At 35.3% G+C, this 26,231-nt stretch overlaps 1 protein-coding gene across 2 annotated transcripts in view; it reads right to left on the reverse strand.

Annotated features, from left to right (window-relative positions):
• Positions 1–26,231, reverse strand: part of prkcaa (protein kinase C, alpha, a) — a 167,526-nt gene that overhangs the window by 5,899 nt on the left and 135,396 nt on the right. For both annotated transcript variants that reach the window (XM_048200087.1, XM_048200088.1), the window contains 6 exons: positions 25,877–25,968; positions 25,676–25,738; positions 24,571–24,709; positions 15,530–15,610; positions 11,944–12,051; positions 6,767–6,907 (listed from right to left, as the gene is read on the reverse strand). In XM_048200087.1, coding sequence (XP_048056044.1) covers positions 6,767–6,907; positions 11,944–12,051; positions 15,530–15,610; positions 24,571–24,709; positions 25,676–25,738; positions 25,877–25,968 — 624 coding nt within the window. The remainder of the gene's footprint in view (positions 1–6,766; positions 6,908–11,943; positions 12,052–15,529; positions 15,611–24,570; positions 24,710–25,675; positions 25,739–25,876; positions 25,969–26,231) is intronic.

Raw genomic sequence — 26,231 nt, forward strand, 5'->3', positions numbered from 1 at the left:
AAATGTCTGTAGAAACCATCCTACATTTGATCTTATGATCATTTCTCAAATCAGTGTATGTATGATTCAGAGAACAAATGTACGCACAAAAAAACCTGTGTGCGACTCTCTTCCTGATGTGACATCTATAAATTACAGATGATCTGGAAATTGTGCTCAGCTGAACAACCCCTAATTAATGTCATTAACATATAAAAGAGCACTAGTCAAAGTCCAAATCACTCTAGGTCAAATCTGTGCGTATGCACGTTTTATAAATGAGGCACAAAAAACCTAAACTTAGTTGATCCAAAAAGTTCAAAAGGGAGTCTTAAAGGGTTAGTTCACCCCAAAATGAAAATTCAGTCATTAATTACTCACCTATCAGAACGAACCCTGAAAAAACAATGAGAATGAACTATTTAATAACATCCCTGTTAAATCACTGCACCACTCAATAATCTTGTAATTACTCAGACTTTCCAAATTTTATGCTCAAACACACGAGAATGAACCTCATTGATTACGCAGCACGTTTGAGCTTCCGGAAAAGGTTTGTTCTCGATTTATATGGATTAGTTTTCCGATCTCTAGGATCTTTTTTAAGTGCCAAAGTGGTCATTGCAAAGGCAGTCAATGGAGAGATAGACATCTCTCAGATTTCATCAAAAATATCAAATCAAAATGAGTAATTAAAGATCAAAATGAGTAATTAATGACAGAAAATTTTAATTTTGGGAGTGAACTTACCCTTTAAAACAAATCCATATGAATCTAGTGGTTAAATCAAAGTCTTGAGACCAGATATGATCACTTTATATGATGAACAGATTTATTTTAGCCTTTTATTTACATCTAAACAATGATCCGCACACATAAATTAAAGCACATCACATAGGGTAAACATAGAAGCTCAAATGTGCATGTATGACGCATAAGAACCAGTGAGGTTTGTTTTAGCATGTGACGCATACACAAGTGTCCGTGTTTACCATATTTGATGCACTCTATGTATGTTTATAAGTCAAATTGTGTTTTGAAGATTAACCAATGTCTAATTGGTTTGGAATGACATGAGGGTGTAAATGATGACAGAATTTTTCATTTTTGGGAGAACCATTCCTTTAATCGTGCCTCTGTACGTAAAGGAATTTTCCTACCATCTGAGGAATTCACCAAGAAGTGACACAACAGCTATCTGATTCATGTGTACATAGACTAACAATTACAAAATAGTGCAGACTGATATGTGATTATTTGCAATTAATTTGATTAATTATTTGGCATATCATGTAATTAATGTCTTTATTTGACTAACAGAAAGAAAGAAAGAAAGAAAGAAAGAAAGAAAGAAAGAAAGAAAGAAAGAAAGAAAGAAAGAAAGAAAGAAAGAAAGAAAGAAAGAAAGAATGAATGAATATGGAGTTTCCTTTTGTAAAGCTGCCAGATTCTATAAGACATGCAGCTCAAGATGTGCCTTAAAATAGAAGACACCCCTCCCCCCTTCTCATTTTATGACATATTTGAAAGGAGAGATGAATGGTGACTCAAGCACTAAGAGAGATGGTCAGACATTCCTGCGTCATGTTCTCTTATGAGGGAGATTTTGCCATCATATGTGAATGATGAAAAACTGAGGAGGAATCTGGTCATGTTCTTACAAGCACTTAATCAAACCAACAAATATAGACAAAGGATAAACAATGTAAACATGCAGGTCATTTAAATCTGCAGCTGTCATAATCACACACAAATACAGAGACCAGTTTTTCGACACAGAGGTCCATGTAGGGCACTCCCTATGTCAGCAGTGGAACTAATGATTAGCTAAATGTTTGAAATGGTAGCTGTGCTGAATTAAGCCTGTTTAACCCCCACCATTAGTGTAAAAGGGACACAGGGTTTGTATCTGGCCTACTTTTGGCCATGGGAGGAAGCTGCAGTTCAGCTTCAGGATGTCCTGAGGGGACATTAGACAATTTAAAAAAAGAAAAATAAACAAACAAGCAAACAAACAAAAAAAAATATTAAAAGCGATAGGTGATGTTCATAACACACTCACACATAACACAAGAAAACAATAGGACATCGCAAGACACTAAGAACACACACACAAACACAAATCCTCAAGACATACTAACACCTCTCTTCTTTTCTGTTTTGTCCCCTGTGATGTGACAGAATGCCCTATTCTATGATATATGTGTGGGTGAGCATGTGTGCTTGTGTAGGGGACAAACAACTACAACTACAGAGTGACCCACTTTAGAAGTCATATATATGTATACAGACTGCTTTTGCAGCTCATCCCTCTCTCTCTCACTCATTCAACACACGCATACACACAACCGCATGAAGGACAATTTATTTTAAAGCTATTTAAAATGACAAATGGCTCTATCTCTAAGCTTTTAGTATCTTGGAAAAATATTCTCTCTTCCTCCACAGGCAGAAAAATATTCTCTGTTCCTCCACAGTCTCAGAAAAGCAATACCAATTTATAACACGTTTCACCCAATTACAGTGAAAAACTAGAATTATCAGAACAAATATCAGAGTGGTTATCAGTGTTCTTTGTGCTGACAGTGTTGCCATTCTATATGAGTTTTAAAGATTACAGAAAGACTAGATTTGATTGCAAAAAGGTTGATCACTCTATTTTTGTTTGTAATTTTTACAGAAAAAAAGCTACAGTAAAACCTGTTAATTGGTTAACTGCAAGTTACCTTTACCATATCGTATTATTTACTGTAATTTTTTTGTAAAATACTGTCAATTTATGATTTTTGCTAGTTAAAACTATGAATTATTGTATAATTTACAGGGAAAAACTGTTTCCCAGAAGTCCCTGCATGACATCACATATGATTATATTTTATAGAAATAATTTTTTTTATTCTTATTTTTGTACATGAGGATGTTTTGTGTTATTTAATGTTTATTGTATTATTTAAGTGTCAGTTGTGTTACCCTGATGGTGTTTTGTAATTATGTGTATGACCCTGTGCCAACATCTATACATAATGAGCCCAATGAACACAATGAACCCTTCATCATGTGGCTTATGATTTTACTGCCTGTATTATTATAGTGATTATCAGTACACCTTAAGGTAAAAGCCAATTCTGGTAGTTCAAGTATACTGCTATATTAACTTTATATTACTTGATGAAATATACAGTTATATGCTGTAAAATATACATGCACCATCATGCCATCCCATACCACCTGAACCTTTGTCAACTAATGGATGTACCGTTAAATCATCTTGTACAGTAAAGGAGCAATTTGTCTTTTAAAAACTATTTTTAAAATGTTTCTAGAGCAGCATTCTTCTAACTTAAGAATGTTTAAAAGTTATGAGACATGCTGTCTTTTCCTGATGCAGAAAATTGTTCATGCATTTATAACAAAATTAGATTAGATTTTAATGCATCACTGGCTGGATGTCCTACAGTCTTCAAAAAGAAGTTGAACTATTCGTACATTGGTTGGCTCCAAATCCATTATAAAATACTGCTATTTACATATAAAGCCTTAAAGGTGCCCTAGATTCAAAAATTGAATTTACCTCAGCATAGTTGAATAACAAGAGTTCAGTACATGGAAATGACATACAGTGAGTCTCAAACTCCATTGTTTCCTCCTTCTTATATAAATCTCATTTGTTTAAAAGACCTCCGAAGAACAGGCGAATCTCAACATAACACCGACTGTTACGTAACAGTCGGAGTGTACGCCCCCAATATTTGCATATGCCAGCCCATGTTCACATTATTAATAACTGATATTTTTAGTGATGTTTGTAAAATGTATTTCTAAATGTTTCGTTAGCATGTTGCTAATGTACTATTAAATGTGATAAAGGTTACCATTGTTTCTTACTGTATTCACGGAGACAAGACTGTCGTTATTTTCATTTTTTAAACACTTGCAGTCTGTATAATTCATAAACACAACTTCATTCTTTTAAAATCTCTCCAATAGTGAGATTCTCTCCTGAATCGGCGCATTTATAATGATAGGCAGTTAAAAAAATTAATAAAAAAAAAAACGATGGGGTATTTTGAGCTGAAACTGACACATTCAGGAGACACTTAAGGCTTATATTACATCTTTTAAAAAACAAATTCTTCGGCACCTTTAAACATTGTATACTATATGGTGTGTCACAAAGATCACAATTGGATCTATTTGGCTAAATTTATTTTCACTGTATATGATTTCTTTATTCAGGGGCCATATACTAGGGATTAACTTGATATACTTTTTAGATAAACTTGAGTTGAACTTTTCAGTTTGTTGTACTATGAAATTGTACTATGAAAACAATCCTAACAGTACTATGAAAAAAATATAGTAACTTTCAGAATTTAAACCCCAGTGAAAAAGGATCATCATTTCATTATTAACTTTTAGTCAGTCAAGACGGATGAATAGGCCAACATTTGCATGCAGGACCACTTATTTACACACTAACCGTCTTTTCAATAATCAACAACTTGACTTGCTCAATCAACAACTGCATTCCTAACACAAGGAGTCCATTTTTCGTACTTCGCTTAATAAATCTGAGATGATCTGACAGATGCCAGATCTTCTAATTGTGATAACTGATCTCTGACTAATTTGGTTCTTCAAACAAATTTGCGCATTTGATTAAAATATCTGGATTAAGTTGTCTGAGATTACTGTGCGTTCTTGTGTACATTGGAAAGGACAGATATATTAATACTCGAAACCATGATTAGCAATGCAGCGGTTGGCTGGCTTTCTTGAAAGTAGTAGTGGCTGGGACAGACTTTATGTATCACCTCTGCTTAAAAAGAAGTAATTTAATCCTGTGTACATGAAATAAGCCTGCTCCAGAGCAGGTTTGAGCTTTCGGACCTGTTGCTATGACAACAACTCCGGGATGAGCTTTGAAGAACCTAACAATCCTGGATCATGTCAAACCATCAACAGTAAAATCCAGATAACTGAGCAATCCATGTATGAAGAACAGGCCCCAGAAGAACAATGAGAGTAAACTATTTAATAACATCCCTGTTTTCCCTGTTAAATCCCTGCACCACTCAGTAATCCTGTATCTTAATCTTAATCATCATAAATAATTTAATAAATGCTACAAAAAAGAAAAAGAAAAAAAAGTGGTTGAAACACAGCAAGAGATTTCTAAATTTTTTCAGTATATCAATCAGCATGGCATTAAAGGCAGGGTAGGCAAAAAAATGTATAAAAAACTTTTTTTCAAAATTTGTTTAAACTTTATTTATATATCAATACATAATTAAAATGTAAGTACTCTGAAAAAGAAAGTATAAAAATCGAGTGTCTGTAGACCTCTCACGACTGTTTTAAAGACAGCTCATTATTTCCATTCACTCCACCCCCTCCCTTCTGGGCTCCTTCCAAAGCCACGCCCCCAAAACGCATGAACGTGTGACTCCGACCACTGAGCTGGAAGACGCATTATTTACCTGAGACGAGCGGAGAGGAAGGAGCACAGTGCATGTAGTGACATCATGTCAGAATCACATGTAATAAAAATAACTTTAAAATTATGAAGATAAACAAACAAGATGTATTTTAGTACTCACTATCAAGCTAGCATATTGATATTGGTAAAGTTTAAAATATATATTTTTTGATTCGCTAACGAGCTAGTTATCTATAAGGCAAAGCTAAAAACAGGTTGCATGATACACGTTTTTCCATTACCATCATTTACACTGTGATGAAGATGAATTTCGTGTAAGATTCATAACATATACGTTGTTCTACAGATCAACAGAGTAACATACACTCAAATATCAACTCACAACTGCATTGCAGACACAAAATAATAACACACACATACAACAAAGTGTGTACGACGCACACAGATACAAGATAAAGACATCAGTAAACATAGGTAGAGAATATAAAAACAAAACAAAGGCGAAAAAAACGTGCAGGTAAACTTGCAGGTGAACATGGTAAAAGACTTAGACAGAGGGTAAAATTATGCACAATTCAACACTATAGCTATCATCTTGTGCTAGGCCTATAGATTATTTATCGTCTCTACTACGGCTCGCTAAGTAATGTTATGTTAGCTATATTACGCAGCTACGTGTGCTAATGACACATGCTTCATGAAAAAATAAACAAAAAAATATGTATGATCAAAATACAAAAAGAAAGATTTACCTGTCCAGCAGAAATAAAGCCATCAAGGAGTCACTTTTCAGCCCCTTGAGTTCCCTCAGTTCTCGCCATCGCTGGAAAGCCACGCCGATATTAACTCGCGTTTTATTTCTTTGTTTATCCAAAGACTTTTTGTTCATTGCCTTTTCTTGTACTGTTACTGTCTTCCTTTTTTTGCCTGGTTTGCCTTCACTAACTGCATAGGCCGATACTGTGAATTTAGCTTGCTGTTTCTCTGCCATTGTTTTGGTATTCCTAGGATCCGTGCCTCTTGGATTCCCCAAATCAAACGTGCGCGCGCAAGTGGGCAGGTCATGTGTGGCAAAAGGGTGGTTGCCATGGTTGCGAGAGAGTGACAGCCGCCTAAGCCAATCCTATGTTTCGTCCCGGATGGAAATAATGAGCTGTGTTTAATACAGATTAAACGGTCTAGAGTCACTCGATTTTTATACTCTTTTTACCAGAGTTCTTACATTTTAATTATGCATGTATATATATAGAAAGTTTAAACAAATTTGGAACAAAATTTCTTACCTACCCTGCCTTTAATACACACATAGTAAGTTGAAAATGTATAGACCTGCAAAGATTGTCTTACCACTTTAGGTTTAAATGGAGGCTGTATTTCTCTGTTTGCCAGGCGTTCCCAGTCAATCCGACGGAAGAAGGCATGTTCTATAATATCTCTCTCTCCATCTTGGCTGCAGCCCAAGCGCTTAGAAGGGTGTTTTGACATCAGCTGCAATACAAAACAAAATAAAATACATACATCCATAATATGCTCAACTTAAAATTTCATATCGATTTCAGATGTGGGTAGACAAATAGCATGAACATGAACATATTATCAACATAATTATTCTAGCTTCAATTGCATATGAATGTATATTATGAAAGTGTAATTGATCACCATTTCCTTTTCCATTCTTTTTCCATATAGTTTCTTAAAAATTAAGTCATAAAAACTCCATGCAGTTTATTGTATCGATAATAAACTGGGGGGTGTAAGATGAGTCAAACTTGATCACTGAACATCTTTAGCAATTGGTTAAATAATTTTGGTAGTTTTCTTTATTATTTTTTTAATTTATTTACATGTTTAGTTTAGATGCAATACAACAACATAGTGTATCTTCTTTATAAATATTTTTGTATTTGTATTATATTATTTGGAATGCATTTTCAACTATTAGGTGAGGAATATTATAATATATGTTATTGTTGATGAATGTTTTAGGTACGTTATGCATTCATTTTCTCCTGCAGATGAAATTTAGATCTTTAGCTAATTCTGTGACTGTCATTGACTGTCCATTGTCCCTGTTAAATAAAATTTAAATAATAATAAATATAAATTTAAAAAATAAAATTACTGATTATGAAACAACTGTCAAAAAAAAAAAAAAAACTATATTAAATTCAAAAGACTGGAATTGTACTACAACTTTTAAAAATTAGAATTACATGAGTTACTTTTAATTTTATTATAGATAAAGGCAAATAAATAAAAAGTTGAGTAAAATCCTGCATACAGAATATAAGAACAACACTAACAGCTAGCTACCTTCAAGACATACTCAAATTAATTTGTTCATTCTCTATGGTCATGGTAGATCTGTCCTGCTGATAGGAGAGGCCAGAGGGACAACTGTTACACATTCATCAGAAAATCTCAGACTTTAAAGTGAACACATAAATCTCTCCGGTCGTAATGGGGAAAATGGGTGGAGGTAAGGGACAGAGAGGTGCAGAGAGAAAATATGCTCTCTTTTTTTGGTCCTACTTTATTTTAAGTGTTTTTAACTACTATGTACTAAGTTTTAAATTAAACATTTGATATTATTATATTATTATATGATTATATGATTACATATATATATATATAAAATACTGTAATTACAGCTGTAATAAATTTCTTTAATTTCATCTATAATTACATGATTGACCATTTCCTTTACCCCTTAAACTAACAATCCCACCAAACTTGTCCCTAACCTCTTCCCATATCCCACCTCAATAGCAGCAAAAGTGTTTTGCAAAACAACATGAACACAATAAGTACACTGTACCAAACATTTTTTTTAAAGTAAGTACATTGTAATTAAAGACATGTAATATAAAGTCTACCTTACTAACTTTTTTATTTCTTTGAACAGAAATTTAAAACAGTGGCAAAAGGGTGCTGGAAACTACATAGAAGTGTTAATGAAAATCGAACCAGCATTTTTTTTATATTTATTTATGGTCAATCCGAAGCTGCTAAGTAATACCTGTTCTTCTGTGAGTCTACTTGAGTCAGTATTATGAATGCTGCTAGAGCTGGCTTAAATCTCAAATGTTTATAGTATAGCCTTGAATGTTTTCAAGCATATGCTTATAGTATAGCCTTTTCTTTCTTAATAGTTTTCATGTGAAGTAAGTAAAATTTTAATTAGTATTTCCAGTAATTAATTAGTATTATTATTTTTGTAATTAAAGGCACAATATGTAAGATTTTTGGATTAAAATATCCCAAAAACACTACAACAGTGTTATATATTTTGTTGACTTGTGTACTTACATTATCTGAGATGTTCCCAAGAATGTTTAAATCCAGATAAATAAGCAATTTTAACTAGTGTCCATCCCTTGTAATTGCGTCACTTATCTGTGATATCATACCTGCGTTACCCTCAATTTACGGTTTATTTTGTTGGAACCATGGAAACACCAAAGGCCCTTTAACGAGTGAACACACAGAGTAACGTTATAACATGATTTTCAACACTCTCAGATGTATCTAATATGATAAAACACCTCGGCATTACCCCACAAACGTTTGACCGGAAGAAGCGGAAGCGGCGACAATGGCATAATAAAAGTTCCGCTGCACTCATGCCATGTTTTGCGCTCGTCACTAATTAGCAATTGCTCCAGTGGCCTCGTTCCGCTCCCACAGCACTCAGCGCTGCTCTGCTTCATACTACAGTAATGTTAATAATCAAGAATATGATTTCTGCCAGAGTCCCGTTGGATACTTTTCCACCGGTGAAGACAACAACTCCCATGATTCCACACTCAATCTCTGCGTCATCAAGCTACGCCTTTGTTTTGAAAGAGAAACTGCTCCATCCAGACTGAATATTTCATAGACCTAACCAGTGTTGGGGTAATGCATTACAAGTAATCAGATAACTTTTTTCAAGTAACTAGTAAAGTTATGCATTACTTTTAAATTTACAACAAAATACCTGAAAACAAATAGCAAGCCGAGCCCAAGTGAGGAAAAAGGAATGCAAAAGTAACATAACACATTGCTGCACAAGTAGTGCAGTTAGTTACCTTTTTAGGTAGTAACTCAATATTGTAATGCATTACTTTTAAAAGTAACTTACCTCAACACTTGACCTAACACAATGCAATGACCTTCACAACTTTGGCAATTTTTTTTTTTTAAATTATTATTATAAATGATACCTTAAATTTGCCAGAAAAATTGATTTCAGGTAAATTTCTAAATCATTTTTCCTCTATAGTCCTGGGCATTTCTAGGTCAGCTTCTGACAGCCACTATGTATCCATTAGTAAGTGGCACAGCTTATAACACACACACAAATTTCATAATACACAGAAATGAAAACAGATGAACTTAAACCTCTAACACTGACAGAACGAGAGAAGATAACAGAGAACATTTTAAAAGTAAGACAGTGTGTGATGATGCAGATCATCAGCTGTGTTGTGTCCTGCTTGCACAATCATCTCTTTCTCTACCTAACAGGATGTTCTTATAATAAACGTAGCAAAAATTACCATGGTATACTTGAAAGTACACTGAAGTATACAGAAAAATTCAATATGTTAAAAAAAAGTAGGGCTTTTCTGGTCGACTTGTAGTCGTTCATTTGCGATTAGTTCATTTCAACTAATCGCACGTTTATTAATAAACCATATAAATCAGAATAAAGAACCTTTAATGCAGTGGTCTCAAACTCAATTCCTGGAGGGCCATAGCTCTGCAAAGTTTTGCGCCAACCCTAATCAAACACACCTGATCCAGCTAATCAAGGTCTTCAGGATTACTAGAAACTTCCAAGCAGGTGTGAGTTGGAGCTGGTTGGAGCTAAAATGTGCAGAGTTGTGGCCCTCCAGGAATTGAGTTTGAGACCATGCTTTAATACATATCCTAATCAGTGCTCAAGCACACACATAAAGCTTGCCACAGCACACTGGCAGAAGTAATGATTATGAATGCGTCGGAGAAGACATTTTAATAATTAATTGATAAATTAGTGTTTTCTGTATTTTTGGCTGCAGTAATGAAGTTGATGATGCTGTCTCATCATCTCTGCAGTAGTGCACGCACCTATATGCACAATTCATAAAGATTATGTTAGCTGAGAATATTTGTTTTCCATTTGAATTGGTTCATTTAAAAGTAGACATTTCACTTTCTATATATATATTTTTTCATGTCTGTTTGAGGCAAATTTACATGGAGTTTCAGTTCTTTGTTTTTTTGGCACGCTCAAGTTTACAGAGAGAGATGGCAGAAAGCGCACCCTGTTGGCTTTCATTATTTTACAAAAGCACAACCTTTTGTTGTTATTGTGAAAGCACACAAGTAGACAAGTAGACTTTTCACAGATTCAAAAGATGTATTACTCTTATCTGTATGACCAAAAATGATTAAGTATTTTAAGTGCACCGGCGCCTCCATGTTAGCTGTTTTTCTAGGTTAACATTAAAGCGAGCGGCCATATAAAGTTATCACAGTCACAAATACCATGGTCCATGAATTTAGAATTATGGTACTGCCACCTGATACCATCACTTTACCATGGCACTGCCACATTATTTTGTTTGTCAAAAGGAAATAGCAATTTCTGAAATTAAATACAAAATATGGAATCTTGTCATGTCTTTGTTGATGTCAGTTAATTAAGATGCTGAAAATAATATTCATTTCTGATTTACCACATTGGTCAGGTAAGGAAGAAATTTTGTTTCACTCTCACTCTAAAAATCTGGCAAGGTAAAATAAAGTGTTTTGGTTTTTAGTCAGACTAAAGTTGAATCTATTAACAACAGACTGCATTCATGGCAACCAAACCCTGAACCCCGATAAGACATTTTTTTTATTATTATTATTATCTAAATTGGATCAGCTCCTGCAGTGAATTTCTGATGGGCTTTAAGCAGATGCAATTAATATTAAAGTGATTGAAAGATGTGATAACAATACAAGAGACATTTTTCCAATTCCACACATTTCAGGAACTTTCACTCAATGTAATTTAAGAAATACTGATATCAAATGTTATATTTCAATCATAATGATCTTAGATTCATAGGAACCTAATGACCTCATTTTGGGAATTACTCGGCTCTCTTCTTCAGAGATATATCCTCCACATTTGTATGATATATAGCTCTGGTCAGGTATGAAATGAGCTCCTAAACCTATGCTTTCTGGCCTCAGCCACATACTTCCATTGTTCTGGGGATGCAAAGTCTGTAACTCTTAAGTCAAGAAATCTTCAACTGTTTCAGAGGCAAAGATGCAAGATAGAGACATCAAAACAGAAGAATAATGTATTGGTGGATTTTGGCTCTTTGATTACATCCTTTTAGTCTTGAATGCCTTTATTTACCATAAAAGACTAAATCTTTGGCACATTTCAGGAACCTCATTAGAGAGAGAAAATATGGAGTCAAGAAAGAAGAAGAAGTCGTGCTGAAGTTCAGTTGGACTTTAGAACCTGGAACATTTTTTCTTTATGTGGCAGAACTCACCCCTTTGCAGATGGAAACTGCTTCTTTGGACATGGCTTTAGGGTAAGAGACGTTGTGTTCCATAATGGACTGGAAAAGTTCATCTTCATCCTCACCATCAAATGGAGGCTTAGAAAGGAAAAAAATAACAATCGACATCAAATTAAAATGAATATTTAGTATATATTGTAATATTAAATATGGGTTCTTAAACTATTGCACTCTTCAAATGTGCCATTATAGAATTTACCTTAAGATTACACTTACAAAAAAAAGCATAATATCATTACATACAATGGGGAAAACAAGAAAAGATCATTATGTATGAACAAGGTGGAAATACCATGGTATTATTTGACCTTTTAGTACCATTTAAATGCATGGTATCTGAATATACAAATGAAAGAGAACCTTGGTATATACTGAAGTACCATGATATCACCATCTGATACATTTCTGACAATTGGTACCACCAGAGTGCTTTTTTATAATTATATTATTAAAGCTGCAGTCTGTAAGTTTTGCCTCTTTGTCGCCATCTCTGTTTGAAACTGCAACTGCAGTTATTTTGCGGAATTATTATCTTTACGTGGGTTGTGCATCAGCACGGCTCCTTAGCGCGGGTCAATCTAATGCTTTGAGGAGAATGTGTGTCTGTCAGTCACCGCACCGGTGGATGCTGTACAGGTATTTCGGAATCACAGACTGTAGTCATGGAAGTATGACCAAAATAAGAATTTTCACCAGAAAATGTCAAATGTCAGTAACACATCTGCCAATTCTGTCCTGATCAACTGAGTAAAAAAAAGGCATTTCAATAAATCGCACTACCAATGGTGATTGAATCTAATGATCGAATAGCTTATATCACATCAAACCGTGCAAATTATTATTGTCATACTTTGTTCTCAAAGTGTTAATACAGCATTGCGTGACTATCCCCCGGTTCACAGACAAGGCTTAAGCTAGTCCTAGACTAAAATGCATGTTTGCAACTGTTTTAACTGAAAGCAACTTGTACTGACATATCTTAAAATATGTCAGTGCCATTGTTTTGTCTCAAGATGCATACCAGTGATGTTTTTTCTAATGTATGTTTGTAAAAGTTAGTTAAATATCCTAATTGAACCAAGGCCTAATCCTGGCTTAGACTAAGCCCTGTCTGTGAAACTAGGCCTACATGTATTTAGTGTGTATTAGCGTTATCTGTAGATTTCAGTTACCGTACAGTCTAATCTGTCCATAATTGTCCATTTGTCATACCATACAATCCGCCATCAAAATGATAAATTTAATTATTCCAGCTGCTGTGAGAAAATGCTATAAATGATCTGCCACCTGCAGCATCCTCACATGATATAGCCTACTAGCTGGGACTTGTTCTTTATGTAAAGAGATGTGACGTAATGGCACAAAGATGAATGGCGGCATGCTCGAATGTACCGAGGAAACCTACCAGTACCACTCGAATTAGAAAACATTATTATAAGCTTATCATTGTGAATCAGGCTAAGTTAAGGAGACAGTTTTGAACTCGGGCTGTTACGGACAGCAGCTTTAACAGAACCAATGAGCCCAAATCAAAGCATTGGGAATAGAAGAGAAAAAACATGCTCAATAGACACTAAACAAATTCACCTAATAATAATAATAATAATAATAATAATAATAATATAAAAATTATACATAAAGGATACCATATCAGTTGCTGCTGTAACTTCCGTTCTCTGATGGAGGGAACAAGATGTGATGTCGAATGCTGACACAAGACGTGACACCACGTTTCATTCCCTCCATCAGAGAACAGAGGTTACAACATTAACAGAGACATTTCCTATCGGTCCGTCACTTCGACATTACCTGTCAGTCACTTTGACGTGGTGTTGAATGCTGACATTAGGGGTCCCTATGGAAAATGACACAACTGCTGAGCTGAGTTACGAGGTTCTGCCAATGCATATGTCGGCAAACCACTGTGTGCCGGGTAACAAGTGCACTTGCAACATTGTAACCTACCCAGCATCCCACATCCTTTGTACCACTCAGGGACTAAATGGACAGTACTTATAATGGGAATAGGTTGATTCAGCCGGACTTCATTGATCTTTTCTGTTCTTCGCTTTTTTTTTTTTTATCTACAGCTGATGCAGGCCAGAGCATTGAGGATGGGAGAAAGAACACTACAAAGAACACCACATCTTACCCGAAGGGGAGGTTAGTATGTGAAGAATACATCACAATGATTTACATCGGGGAAGTACTATACATGGAAAAAAGTCCCTGCGGTAGGTCCTACCTGAAAAGGAATGCAATGGTCCTACAAATGCAATGACTAGCGGCAGAAACGGGCTCTGCATAGGGAAAGACACTGGTTTACCATAATGGAAACCATATCATGGACAATACATCACATGGGATTACCATCAGGGAATCACTACATATGGGGACCTAGCTCCAGTATACAAGCTGACTGAAAGGTTATGCATCACAAGTACTGGCCTGGCATCAAATTCCTCCACGAATTCGACTGCCGCAGGGAGAGAAAAGTATGAAAAGTAATATATCCTGGGTTTGCAGGACTGGGGAACTCACGTGGACAAAAAGCACACATTATCACCGCAGGGTCAACTGGCTCAACCCTGAGATTGTAGAATTTTGCAAAGGTATCAGGTGTTGCCCAGCCTGCTGCTCTGCAGATGTCAGGGAGACACTGTTGGCTAAAGCCCATGAGGATGCAACTTGTGGAGTGTGCTCAAACTTTGAAGGGGCACGGCATGTTCCCCTGTGCCTGATATGTTAAGGCAATAGAATCCACATTCAGTGGGCCTACATCTTTTTGGAGACAGCCTTCCCCTTCTTCACCCAAATCAGACAAAGAGCTGCTCGGAGTCTCTAAAGCTCTGTGTGCGGTCCAAGTAAATACGCAGGGTGCATACTGGACACAGCAAAGATAAGACTGGGTCTGCTGAGGCAGCGCTTGCAAGTTCACCACTTGATCCCTAAAAGGGACAGTGGGAACTCTAGGCATGCAGCCCGGTCAGGGTGTCAGGATTACATAAGACTATGCCGGTCCAAACTCAAGGCATACAGATTTGCTACAGGTCCCCTACCCTCTTGATGGAAGTGAGTGCCATCTTCAATGAGAGGGCCCTTCAGAAGTTTGTTGTTTGGGCTCCCAAGTGGGACCCCTAGTGTCAGCATTTGACACCACATTGAAGTGACAAACAGATCTTACTTTATATTGGAACTTTATATTGGATACCTGCACTAATAATAGAGAATAATACAATTAAGAGCCTTAGATGTATACTGTATTATGTTGAGTTATCTTTGACTTTATGAAATGGATTCTCTAAAAACAGTTTGTGCATGTGAATAAATACATTTTACTTGAGCCCCTCTCTGTTTAGCCCCTCTCAGTAGCTGGTGTCAATATTATATATGCCAGACAACAAAATTGTAATTATTTCTGTTATATTCTGTTAACTATCCAAACACACAAGACTTCCATAGACTATATTACAACAGATCTAAAAACTATATTATAAGACAGTTATAAATAACTTTGTCAGTGTAGGATTTGATGGTTATACACTTGTGAACTCACTTGTCCCGCCAGCATCTCGTAAAGCAGAACTCCATAAGCCCACCAGTCCACAGAACGGCCATATGGCTGATATGCTATTATCTAAAATACAAAAAAAAAAAAGAAAAAAAAAAAAGTATTAATATTAAAGATCAACATAATATCAACACAATGTGTTAAATGTGAAATATCACACTACTGTTTCAGAAAATCACTTTTTCCATTCTGCCCCTTCCCAGAATCTGGAAGAACACCTCCACTTAAAATAAATTGTATTCTTTGTCTTGTGACCCATTCAAAATATTTAAACACCCCAAAAACAAAATTAATTCACCAGATCAGCAAAACTATAAGATAAGACATTCTAGTTGAAAAAAAAAATCATATTTGTAAAATTATATAACCTTGGTATATCACCATAGTGTGCACTTAATGTTTCACAACACTGCACTAATTCTTGATATAAGAGGAAAAACTGTTACAAGGGGTACAACTTTTTAACCATGAAAGGTGAAAGGGCACCTGGATACAAAACAAAAACTAGCAAAATTGCAAGTGAACTTGGGTGGATGAGGTCATGGTAGAGCATGGGCATAAGTAATTTATCAATAATGAAAACACACACATTTTCTCATATCCCAGAATTTCACACAGCTTATACAACTTCCAGTCAGCTTTCTTAGATGATGTAGTTCACAGCACATTCAGTGTGCGCGTTTGAATGTGGCATCACACTAACACTATGTGACAGTTCTAGATCATGGCTGTAGACGCCCAAGGTTTTGTTTGTGGCTTTAGATGTTGAATCTCATATTTCAAAATAAAGAGAACCACCACACACAAACACACATAATAAGTAAATCATAACCATAAAGTACACATCCCATATTAACACAGGCTGATTGAGATGCACTGAGAAAATATCTAATTCACACTAAATAATCACTGGGGTGAAAAATAAACATCTACTGATCTCTCAGCTCAATTATTAACCAAACTCATGAAGCAAGTGACAGAATAATAGATAATCTCTTAATAAATTCTTTGTTTTGACACTTTATGTTCCCATGTGAGTGATAAAAGTAAACAGATTTATGTGTGAGTAGAGAGGCTCAGGTCAGAAAATGGATTTAAGCTCCACACATTCCTTCCTCTTGAACTTAACACTAAGGACTCATTTATTATAGGTTATTAGTTAACTATATTAGTTAACATTAACTAAGATTAATAAATGCTGGTTAAATTCAAGTTAATTTTAACATTCACTAATACATTCAAAGTAATATTAGTTAACATTAGTTAAGGCACTTTGAATTAACACGAATAAAAAATTAACAGTTGCATTTTTATTAACTAACACTGACAAAGATTAATAAATGCTATAAGAAATATGTTAGCTAATGCATTAGCTACTGTTAACAAATTAGACCTTATTGTAAAGTGTTACCATAATATTTTGGTCATATATTTTCGAGAAACAAGCCAAAGTGAAATTAGCTTATTTTAAAAACAATAGAATACAATGGGAGGTTCTCACTAAGATACAAAAAAAGTTACAAATTTACGGTTAGCCATGTGTTACTGCTGTTCTACCTTTGACACACTTTACACTCAAGTTAACATGCAGATACATGTTCCCAGATAATATGCATTACCACCGCATAAAATGTAGGTCAGAGAAAGAGACAGAAAGAGAGAGAGTGTAATGCTCTGAAAAAAAGGGTGGAGGACAAACGGTCACTAACATACACACAAAGACATGCACACATTTTTTATTTTATTTTACAAAAGTAGAACTCTGTGATTTATGTTTATTCCAGCAGAAATGACACTAAACTGATAGTGTGTACTAACGTTTGTGTGCATATACACCTTTTTCATATACGACAGTGTTTTCACACTAATATCAATAAATAAAGTTTACAGCTACTGAATTGCTAAAGACTTGATTCTCATAATTTATTCACAATTGTCGAAATGTTATGACTTTAAAAGTCGCATTGCTACAACTTAATTATTTAAATGGTAAATGGTAAAGGAGTTTACCATACAGACAGCCATTTCACAGCCACTCCTACATGGACCACATGGTTCACACCAACACAAATGTTCAGCATTTTAAAAACTAATTAACTTATGTTTGTGTTAGTATTTGATTTGCTATGACTTTTATTTTTCATAACTGCTTTTATGTTTTCATTGTTCAAAATGTTGCATTAAAAACAAACAAACAAACAAACACAAGGGTAGCGCATCTTTCCATTTCTGCTTCTCATGGAGAAAAAACAGCGAAACTATATTTGAATGTAGAGCCAGATCCAGATTCTTCCTCTGCAATTTTCTGTTGCTTAGAAAGAAAAATATTTTTTTTTACTGTCTGTAACTGTCACAGGTGTACAATCCAAAGAAGCTTAAAACACCTGCTTTCAAATGGAGCGGCATTTAAAAAACAGAGCCGTAGTTCACTGACAAGCCACGCAATATCGCGTTCATATCGCAGATGAATCGGCTTCGATAATGAACGCGATATTGCGTGGCTTGTCAGTGATCTGTCTATTAAATGCCGCTCCATTTGAAAGCAGGTGATGGCGATTTAGCGGTAATCAGGGAACCAACTTTACTGACAAAATGCACGTGACAATCACATGCGATATATCCCCCAGCCCTAACTAGAATACTCAGGAAATAGCAATGAACATTAAAAGTGCTAAAGAGGATCTTTTCATCGACTAAGAAACCAAAGACTGTTAGTGAGTTTTTTAAATGAGCGCATGCGTAAGAACAACCCCCCTCCTTCATAGCTCATTTTGAGGGAACGGCTCCCAAAACTCGTGCACGAGTATTGGAACACGAGTGTTTACCACCGGCATTCGCTGTGTCGTGTTAGTGGATTCATTATGTCGGACTCACCGCAGGTAACTCATAATCTGCAGTTGTTACTCCTGACAAAAACATTGCATGCGGCGCCTGTAGAGTGTGGAAAGTTACTGGAGCGCGCAGCCGCGCACGTCTCGCACGTCTTGCACAAGGAACGTCATGGCAGTGATTGACAAGCCAGAGGGCCAATCGTTTACACGATGATCGCGTAAACGATTGGCTGATTTTAAGGCCCTACCTCGTGCACAGATGATGTATATTAATATTATTCCTTTCAGTGCACCTAATAAATAGTCTTTTATCAGTTAGTAAAGACAGTTTCAAGTAATATTGCAAAAATGTATAAAACAAAACATCCTCTTTAGCACCTTTAAACTCAAATAAACCACACGATGAACGACAAAGAACTGAACAAAACAGGGAATATTTATATACAGAGTAAATGAGGGAACTAAACAGGAAACAGCTGAACAGAATGATTAACAAATGAATAACCAAGGAAACTAGGGTAAGGCAAATCCTACACTGGAATGATACACAAGAAACCTAAGCATATGAACAAAAACGCAATGAAACTAAACAGAACCCTGACAGTAACAGCAGTATTTATGGACACATGGATAAAAGTGTGATTATAACTGCCTGGCCAGTTATTTGTAAAGCAATTGGAAAAAAAAATTCTGTTGCATTGAGGGTATGCGAATGTGTCGATCTGAACAGACAACTTGAAAGGTCCATTTCACACCAAGAATGATAACTATGAAGATAACTATACTATATTTGCATCCACGCCAACACATAATATCATTTTGTTTATTCTAAGCATGTGCTGCAGTTTTTTTGTCTGCCACATTAAATGTTTGAGCTCTTTACAGCAGGATGGATTATGGATTCTGGCTGTCAATGTTTTTATCAATCATCAGCTGATAAAAAAAAAAATGTTGTAAAAAGTGATTCAACGCTATAGTTCCTCTGTGCTGCTATCATTATAGTTGTGGTGTGGACTCTGCTATTCTTTTACATTTATAACGATTTTTAAAATGTTATCTTTATCGGTATAGTTATTGTCCTTGGAGTGAACTGGCCTGACGTTCATTTAAATTAAAATGTTAATCGCACTGAATTTCGCACCTAACAATCGTCTTGGTGTGAACAGGCTGGTTAGGTGGGAGGGTTTGTTTAGCAGAATAGAGATACAGAGGGTTTGCTTTTGTGTGTGTGGAGAAATGTGATGTTAAAAAACTCCTTGTGGCAGCCTTTACAGATGACTTTTAAAGATTTGCTTTAGGAGACAACTCTGGCTCCTACTGTCATGTCATGACATTATGGTCTGAGTATGTGGGGTAGAAAAGCAAAAAAAAGGTACAGAGAGTGAAAGATATTGTGACTGTGTGTCTGAGGATGTCAAAGCAGATAAAGCTCATCAATATGAAGTGTAGAAGTGCCTGCCACAGAAAACTTGCATTGTAAAAGAGCTTATGTAACAAAGGCAGAGCAGCTGGCACTTGTAGAGCATCCACATGCTAGGGCCTGCTCTGGGAAATAAAGTTAAGAGGAACTTCAGTACAGGTAAACAAGGAAAAGGGGACAGCCTCATACTGGTTTTGAATATGAATAGATCAGTATTAAATAATTTTAATATTTAATATTTCCGATTACATTTATCAATTACAATTCTAATTGATTCCCAATTTCAGGTAAGGTAAAAACATTTAGGCCCCATTTATACTGCACGGTTCAAGTGACCCAATTCCGATTTTTTCCTCCCATGTGGCACAGATCGGATATGAGTCACGACCGTGTAAGCAGGAAAAAAGCGCATGGATTCCGATTTTCACAGATCGGTTTCAGGCCTCATTCATATGTGGTTATAAATCAGATATGAATCGGATACGTGCGTTTGCGCCTGCAGTGTAAGCGGACAGATCGGATATTCCCCTGTAAATGCGACTCCTGCGTCATTGAAAAGTGAGGGTTTTTTAACATTTCGCGGTACAGACATACCTATAACAAACGGAGCATCTCTAGTTGACTGGTAGATTATTAATTTCATTTGTTTGTGTTAAATAAAAGGCGTTCTGACGTTGAAATGTGTTGCTCTTGAAATCACACTGAGGGCTCGTTGCCGCTGTTGTCAGTGACGACGGCTCGTGCACAGACGCGCGCTTCAGTCCCGTTGTGGAGACTCTAACTATTCGTTCCATTAAAACCACAAAATAAAAAGCACACAAACTTGCAACTGCCCTTGATATACAATCACTGATGAACGCATTTTTAATAACAACAAAAAAAAAACTAGTAAAGGATGGCGGATTCGAGCCCATGAAGCTGTGAATATCTACCCTTACCTGAGTATTACTCAACTAGCACGCTTCCAAGGGAGCTGCATATGTCGTGAAGAATTTGTATTATTTTTATATATGGAAGTAACTATTGCATTAAAAGGGGTTTCTGTATGAATTCATGTCAATAAATTAAGCTCAATGTACCACTAAAATTGATTTGTGATGTCATATAGGCTTTTTTTGGTACGTTTCACCAAGTGCAGTGTAAAAAGGAGACATCCGATACAGGTCGCTTTTAAAAAAAAATGTAAGCACGTCGTCCAAAAAAATCGGATATGGTCAAAAGATCGGATCTGTGCATTAAGACTTGCAGTGTAAATGCGGCCAAAGTCAAACATTTATATCAAACATATTTATTCTATTTCTTTTGGCAAAACGTTTTGTTGCAGCTGATTTCCATCAACAAAAATCAGCATATGGCGTTATTTTACTGTCAAATGTCGAGAGCACATTATTGTGACGCGAGAGCATATCAATGTAATGCGCGAGCGCAAATCTGTCCGCTCGCGCGCAGATTTCCTCTGCTCTCGCTCAAATCTGGACGCGCGCGCTCAAATATACAGTGTTCTCTTATGAGCTGCCTCTCCTGTCGCTCAGATATTGCGTGTGCACGCTCAAACTGTTTCCTGCGTGCTCCAACGTGTCCTGCGCTCTCAAACTGCACATGTGCGCTCACGAATCTCTCCGTGCTCTTGCAGAAATTAATTTGCTTTTGGATTAAACGCTGTCAAAAGTTATAAACCAATCAGAAGAGACGACTGATCCATGAAAATGCTACATGGAATCTTATTGGCTGAGAGTGAACTGCGCCTGGAATTCTTTCGACAAAGATATGTATTTTATTTATTCAAAATTTAATAATATTTATCAAATGTAACCTAGTCTAACTGCATCACATTACAGGTCAAACCCCTATTTATCTAAACAAACAAACAAAAAATGTTTCTTAAAGTTATTGTGGTCATACGTTTTGTGTTGAAATTTATTTAAAAAATAGGTAACATTTTACAATAAGGTTTTTATTTGTTAACATTAGTTAATGTATTATCTAACATGAACTAACAATGTGCAATACATTACTGTAATTATTAATCTTTGTTAACGTTAAAAATACAGCTGTTTGTTGGTTGTTTACTTCACAGTGCATTTAATAATGTTAACAAATACAACATTTGATTTTAATAACGTATTAGTAAATGTTGAAATTAACATTAACAAATATTAATAAATGCTGAAGAAGAGCAATTCATTATTAGTTAATGTTAACTAATGCAGTTAAATAATGTTAACACAACCTTATTGTAAAGTATTACCAACAAACATCTTCTGATTTAAGACCGAACAAGATCAGGTCAAATCATCATTCCCTTAATACTTAATGTGGAGATCACATACCACCATAGTCAATTTCTTTTGAGGTCTGGTATAAAACATGACATACAAAAATACCTAAGATCTTGTGTATGCACGATTAAGCAAAAGAACGCGATCTTATTCCTAAATGACAACGATTCGGTTATGTCTATTAAACCTTTTGAAATTACAATCATACCAGAATATTTAAACCTGCTTTTGCATTGCTGCTGAAAGCAGTGGTCATGTAAGCTATATGTTTTAAACAGCTTCACAAAGTGTTTTCAACAACATACTATTGCTACATCTGTGTTGCAAACATTAAATAATAATGCAAGTATTGCAATAACAATTTATAGTCTGAATATACACTGATTTCAGCAATTAAAATAAGTAGCTAAATGAATGTTGAAACTAATGTTGTTACACTGTTCTGCCAGTAGGTGGTGACCAGTGACTGTTAAAATGTATTTGATGTATCAGAATGTATTTGATGTATCAGAATCATTAATTCCAGACCTCAAAAGAAATTGACTATAGTGGTATATGTGATCTCCACATTAAGTATTAAGGGAATGACGATTTGACCCTGATCTTGTTCGGTCTTAAATCAGAAGATATTTGTTGGTAATACTTTACAATAAGGTTGCGTTAACATTATTTAACTGCATTAGTTAACATTAACTAATAATGAATTGCTCTTCTTCAGCATTTATTAATATTTGTTAATGTTAATTTCAACATTTACTAATACGTTATTAAAATCAAATGTTGTATTTGTTAACATTATTAAATGCACTGTGAAGTAAACAACCAACAAACAGCTGTATTTTTAACGTTAACAAAGATTAATAATTACAGTAATGTATTGCACATTGTTAGTTCATGTTAGATAATACATTAACTAATGTTAACAAATAAAAACCTTATTGTAAAATGTTACCTATTTTTTAAAAAAAAAATTCAACACAAAACGTATGACCACAATAACTTTAAGAAACATTTTTTGTTTGTTTGTTTAGATAAATCGGGGTTTGACCTGTAATGTGATGCAGTTAGACTAGGTTACATTTGATAAATATTAAATTGTAAAGAAATAAAATATATTTTTGTCGAAAGAATTCCAGGCGCAGTTCACTCTCAGCCAATAAGATTCCACGTAGCATTTTCATGGATCAGTCGTCTCTTCTGATTGGTTTATAACTTTTGACAGCGTTTAATCCAAAAGCAAATTAATTTCTGCAAGAGCACGGAGAGATTCGTGAGCGCACATGTGCAGTTTGAGCGCGCAGGACAGGTTGGAGCACGCAGGAAACAGTTTGAGCGTGCACACGCAATATCTGAGCGACAGGAGAGGCAGTTCATAAGAGAGCACTGTATATTTGAGCGGACAGATTTGCGCGAGAGCAGAGGAAATCCGTGCGCGAGCGGACAGATTTGCGCTCGCGCATTACATTGATATGCTCTCGCGTCACAATAATGTGCTCTCGACATTTGACAGTAAAATAACGCTATATCAGCAGCCTACACAAATTAAGCAGCCAAAAGAACACTAACATTTTCCTATTTTAACAGAAATACCACAGCAAAAACAACTGGACTAACTAATATAAATCTTAAACATTATTAAAGACAAGACGTTTTCTTTCTCAACTGTTTATGTTCACTTAAAATATAACTGTCACTGTGTTTACATCATTTTGACATAATTGTGTGTATTTGTGCATTCAAGAGCAAAAAGACGTGTATAAGAACTCAATTCATTATTGCACACAATATGAGAGGTGACTCTCTGGGCGCAAAGAAAATAGCGCACGGTGCGAGTGGCGAATTGAAATTATTCTTGTCTTGTGCTTGAAAATGGTTTGAAATCACATTAAAATGTGCACACAGGAATCTATAAGCAGAATCTAAATTTTAATTTTAAAACAAGTTTCAGATTCCTGACCTTAAGGATCCGATTCCTGAATTGGAATCGATTATCGATTCCCAACCCTAGTCGGTGCTTGTTTTTGCCTATTGAATATTCAGTATTTCTTATGATGACTTCCACTTCAGAGAACCCTGGAAATTTGATAAGCGTTCATGGAAAAACTTCATCAAATGGATGGAACTAAACAATTACCAAATGCCAGAAGAAATGTCAAGAGGGAGATGTAAGCAGCTGTACATATATTCTTGTGTAATAATTGACAGGATTAGATAAACTATCTCCTCTGAAACTTTGTTGAAGAATTCAATTAAATATTCATGGATCAAATCAGTGGCATGTTGTAGTTTTTTTTTTTAAATGAGGCAAAACCTTAATCAGTTTTTGTTTATACAGATTCAATCAACAATGAAACAAACCACAATTAAGCAACCCACAGGTTCAGGAACCCATGGGTTCAAGTCCTAAACACTTTTGGTAGTCACATTTATATTCAGCACTAGCTGTGAATCTGGCAGGACTGGTACTGCCCGCAGGAAACATGCTCCATCACTCACCTCTGGAGCAATGTAGTCTGGTGTTCCACAAAATGTACGGGTGGTCACACCCTCCACAATGTTCTCCTTGCACATACCAAAGTCTGCAATCTTAATATGACCCTCTGCATCCAGCATGACATTATCTAATTTCAGATCCCTGAAAAAGATGAAAAAAATAACACTGCAGTAAATTACCATAGACAGGGTGTTACTGAAATCAGGAAATTGGAGTTACAGACACAAAAAAAGATGCTTGTCTTGCTGTTTAAATGTTTATAATATTATATATAATATATATATATATATATATATATATATATATATATGAATCTCTTTTTGCTTTTTTCCCCCCAGCACATGAGCACAATAATGTAAAAGCAAGTGCACTGTGGAGTAATGCACATACCCATAAAAAAACAAACAAAAAAAAAACAAGGTCTCTGTCTCTTTCATTCCAGCTGACGTCAGTTCATCTGTTTGCTCTATTTCCCTAGGCCAATTTAGTCACTCAAAGAAAAACAAGCCAAATAACTAGGTTTAGCTCCTAAAGAGAGTCAGATTTAAGTGAATTCCTGGTTTGTTTGGGGTTTTGTTGTTGTTGTTTTTTTTTTAATGTTATTTAATAGGACTCAAGGCAATATTTGGCACATTTCACGAATACGGAATTTTTTTTAGACACATAGACACAAATGACTTTTACTACTGTATCTAACAACCAAAATCACACAACATTCAGTTCATTGCTGTAAAAATACACTTTTAATTGTTATCTAATAAACATTTTACACTTTAATTTAAATCATCAGCCCTTTTTTGTTCCAAAAAGTTCCAAATTAAAAAAAAAAAATTCTTTAATGTATGGGAAATAGAAAATAGAAATAAAACTGAAGATAAACAAAACATCTTGAGGTTGACATTTAGCATATTGTTAAGGCCAAGGACCTAACTGACCATTTGAATGGCAGACAGACAGATAAAAGCTGCATACCCTTTTTTACCCTAGTGCCATAAGTGCCAATTATTGGCTTCTAAATGACTGCAGTCAATCTGCTGATGACAGCCAACTAGCTTACACTTTGAAACTATTGACAGAAATATTTGAATGTGTATTTTATGTGTTCACCTGTATATGATTCCTTTCTTGTGCAAGAAAAAGAGCCCAACAGCAATCTCTGCAGCATAGAACCTGCAACAACAAGCAGAGTCTTCCACATAAATTCACCTTAGTCTACAAACACACATAAAGTGCTATATGCTTAAAGCTCAAACCAAGTAATCTAGATACGGTATACACGTGTATAAATACAATAATAGAGTTGCTTACACTGCCTGTGGCTCCTTAAATTTGCCCACTTGCTGGATATGGTACATAAGATCACCACCATTAACATACTCCATCACGAAATATAGACGATCCTATGAAAAAAAAAGAAAAACATCAAAAACAACTACATATATATGATACTGTTAAGACAAACTTTTACGTTTTCCTTGTCTGAAAGGCTTTGTCTAAATGAAGTTCCATTATCAAAAGAATTGACAATCAACAATTGATCATAAATCATCAAGCTACTAATTACTAATTTCTTACATTGTATTGCAATCATTTTATGAATGGTAAATAACATTCAGATTTTTTTTGCCACCCTAAGGCTGGAATACACAGCACAACTTTTAAA

The sequence above is a fragment of the Megalobrama amblycephala genome, linkage group LG8 (assembly GCF_018812025.1).
Source record: "Megalobrama amblycephala isolate DHTTF-2021 linkage group LG8, ASM1881202v1, whole genome shotgun sequence".
Lineage (NCBI taxonomy): Eukaryota > Metazoa > Chordata > Actinopteri > Cypriniformes > Xenocyprididae > Megalobrama > Megalobrama amblycephala.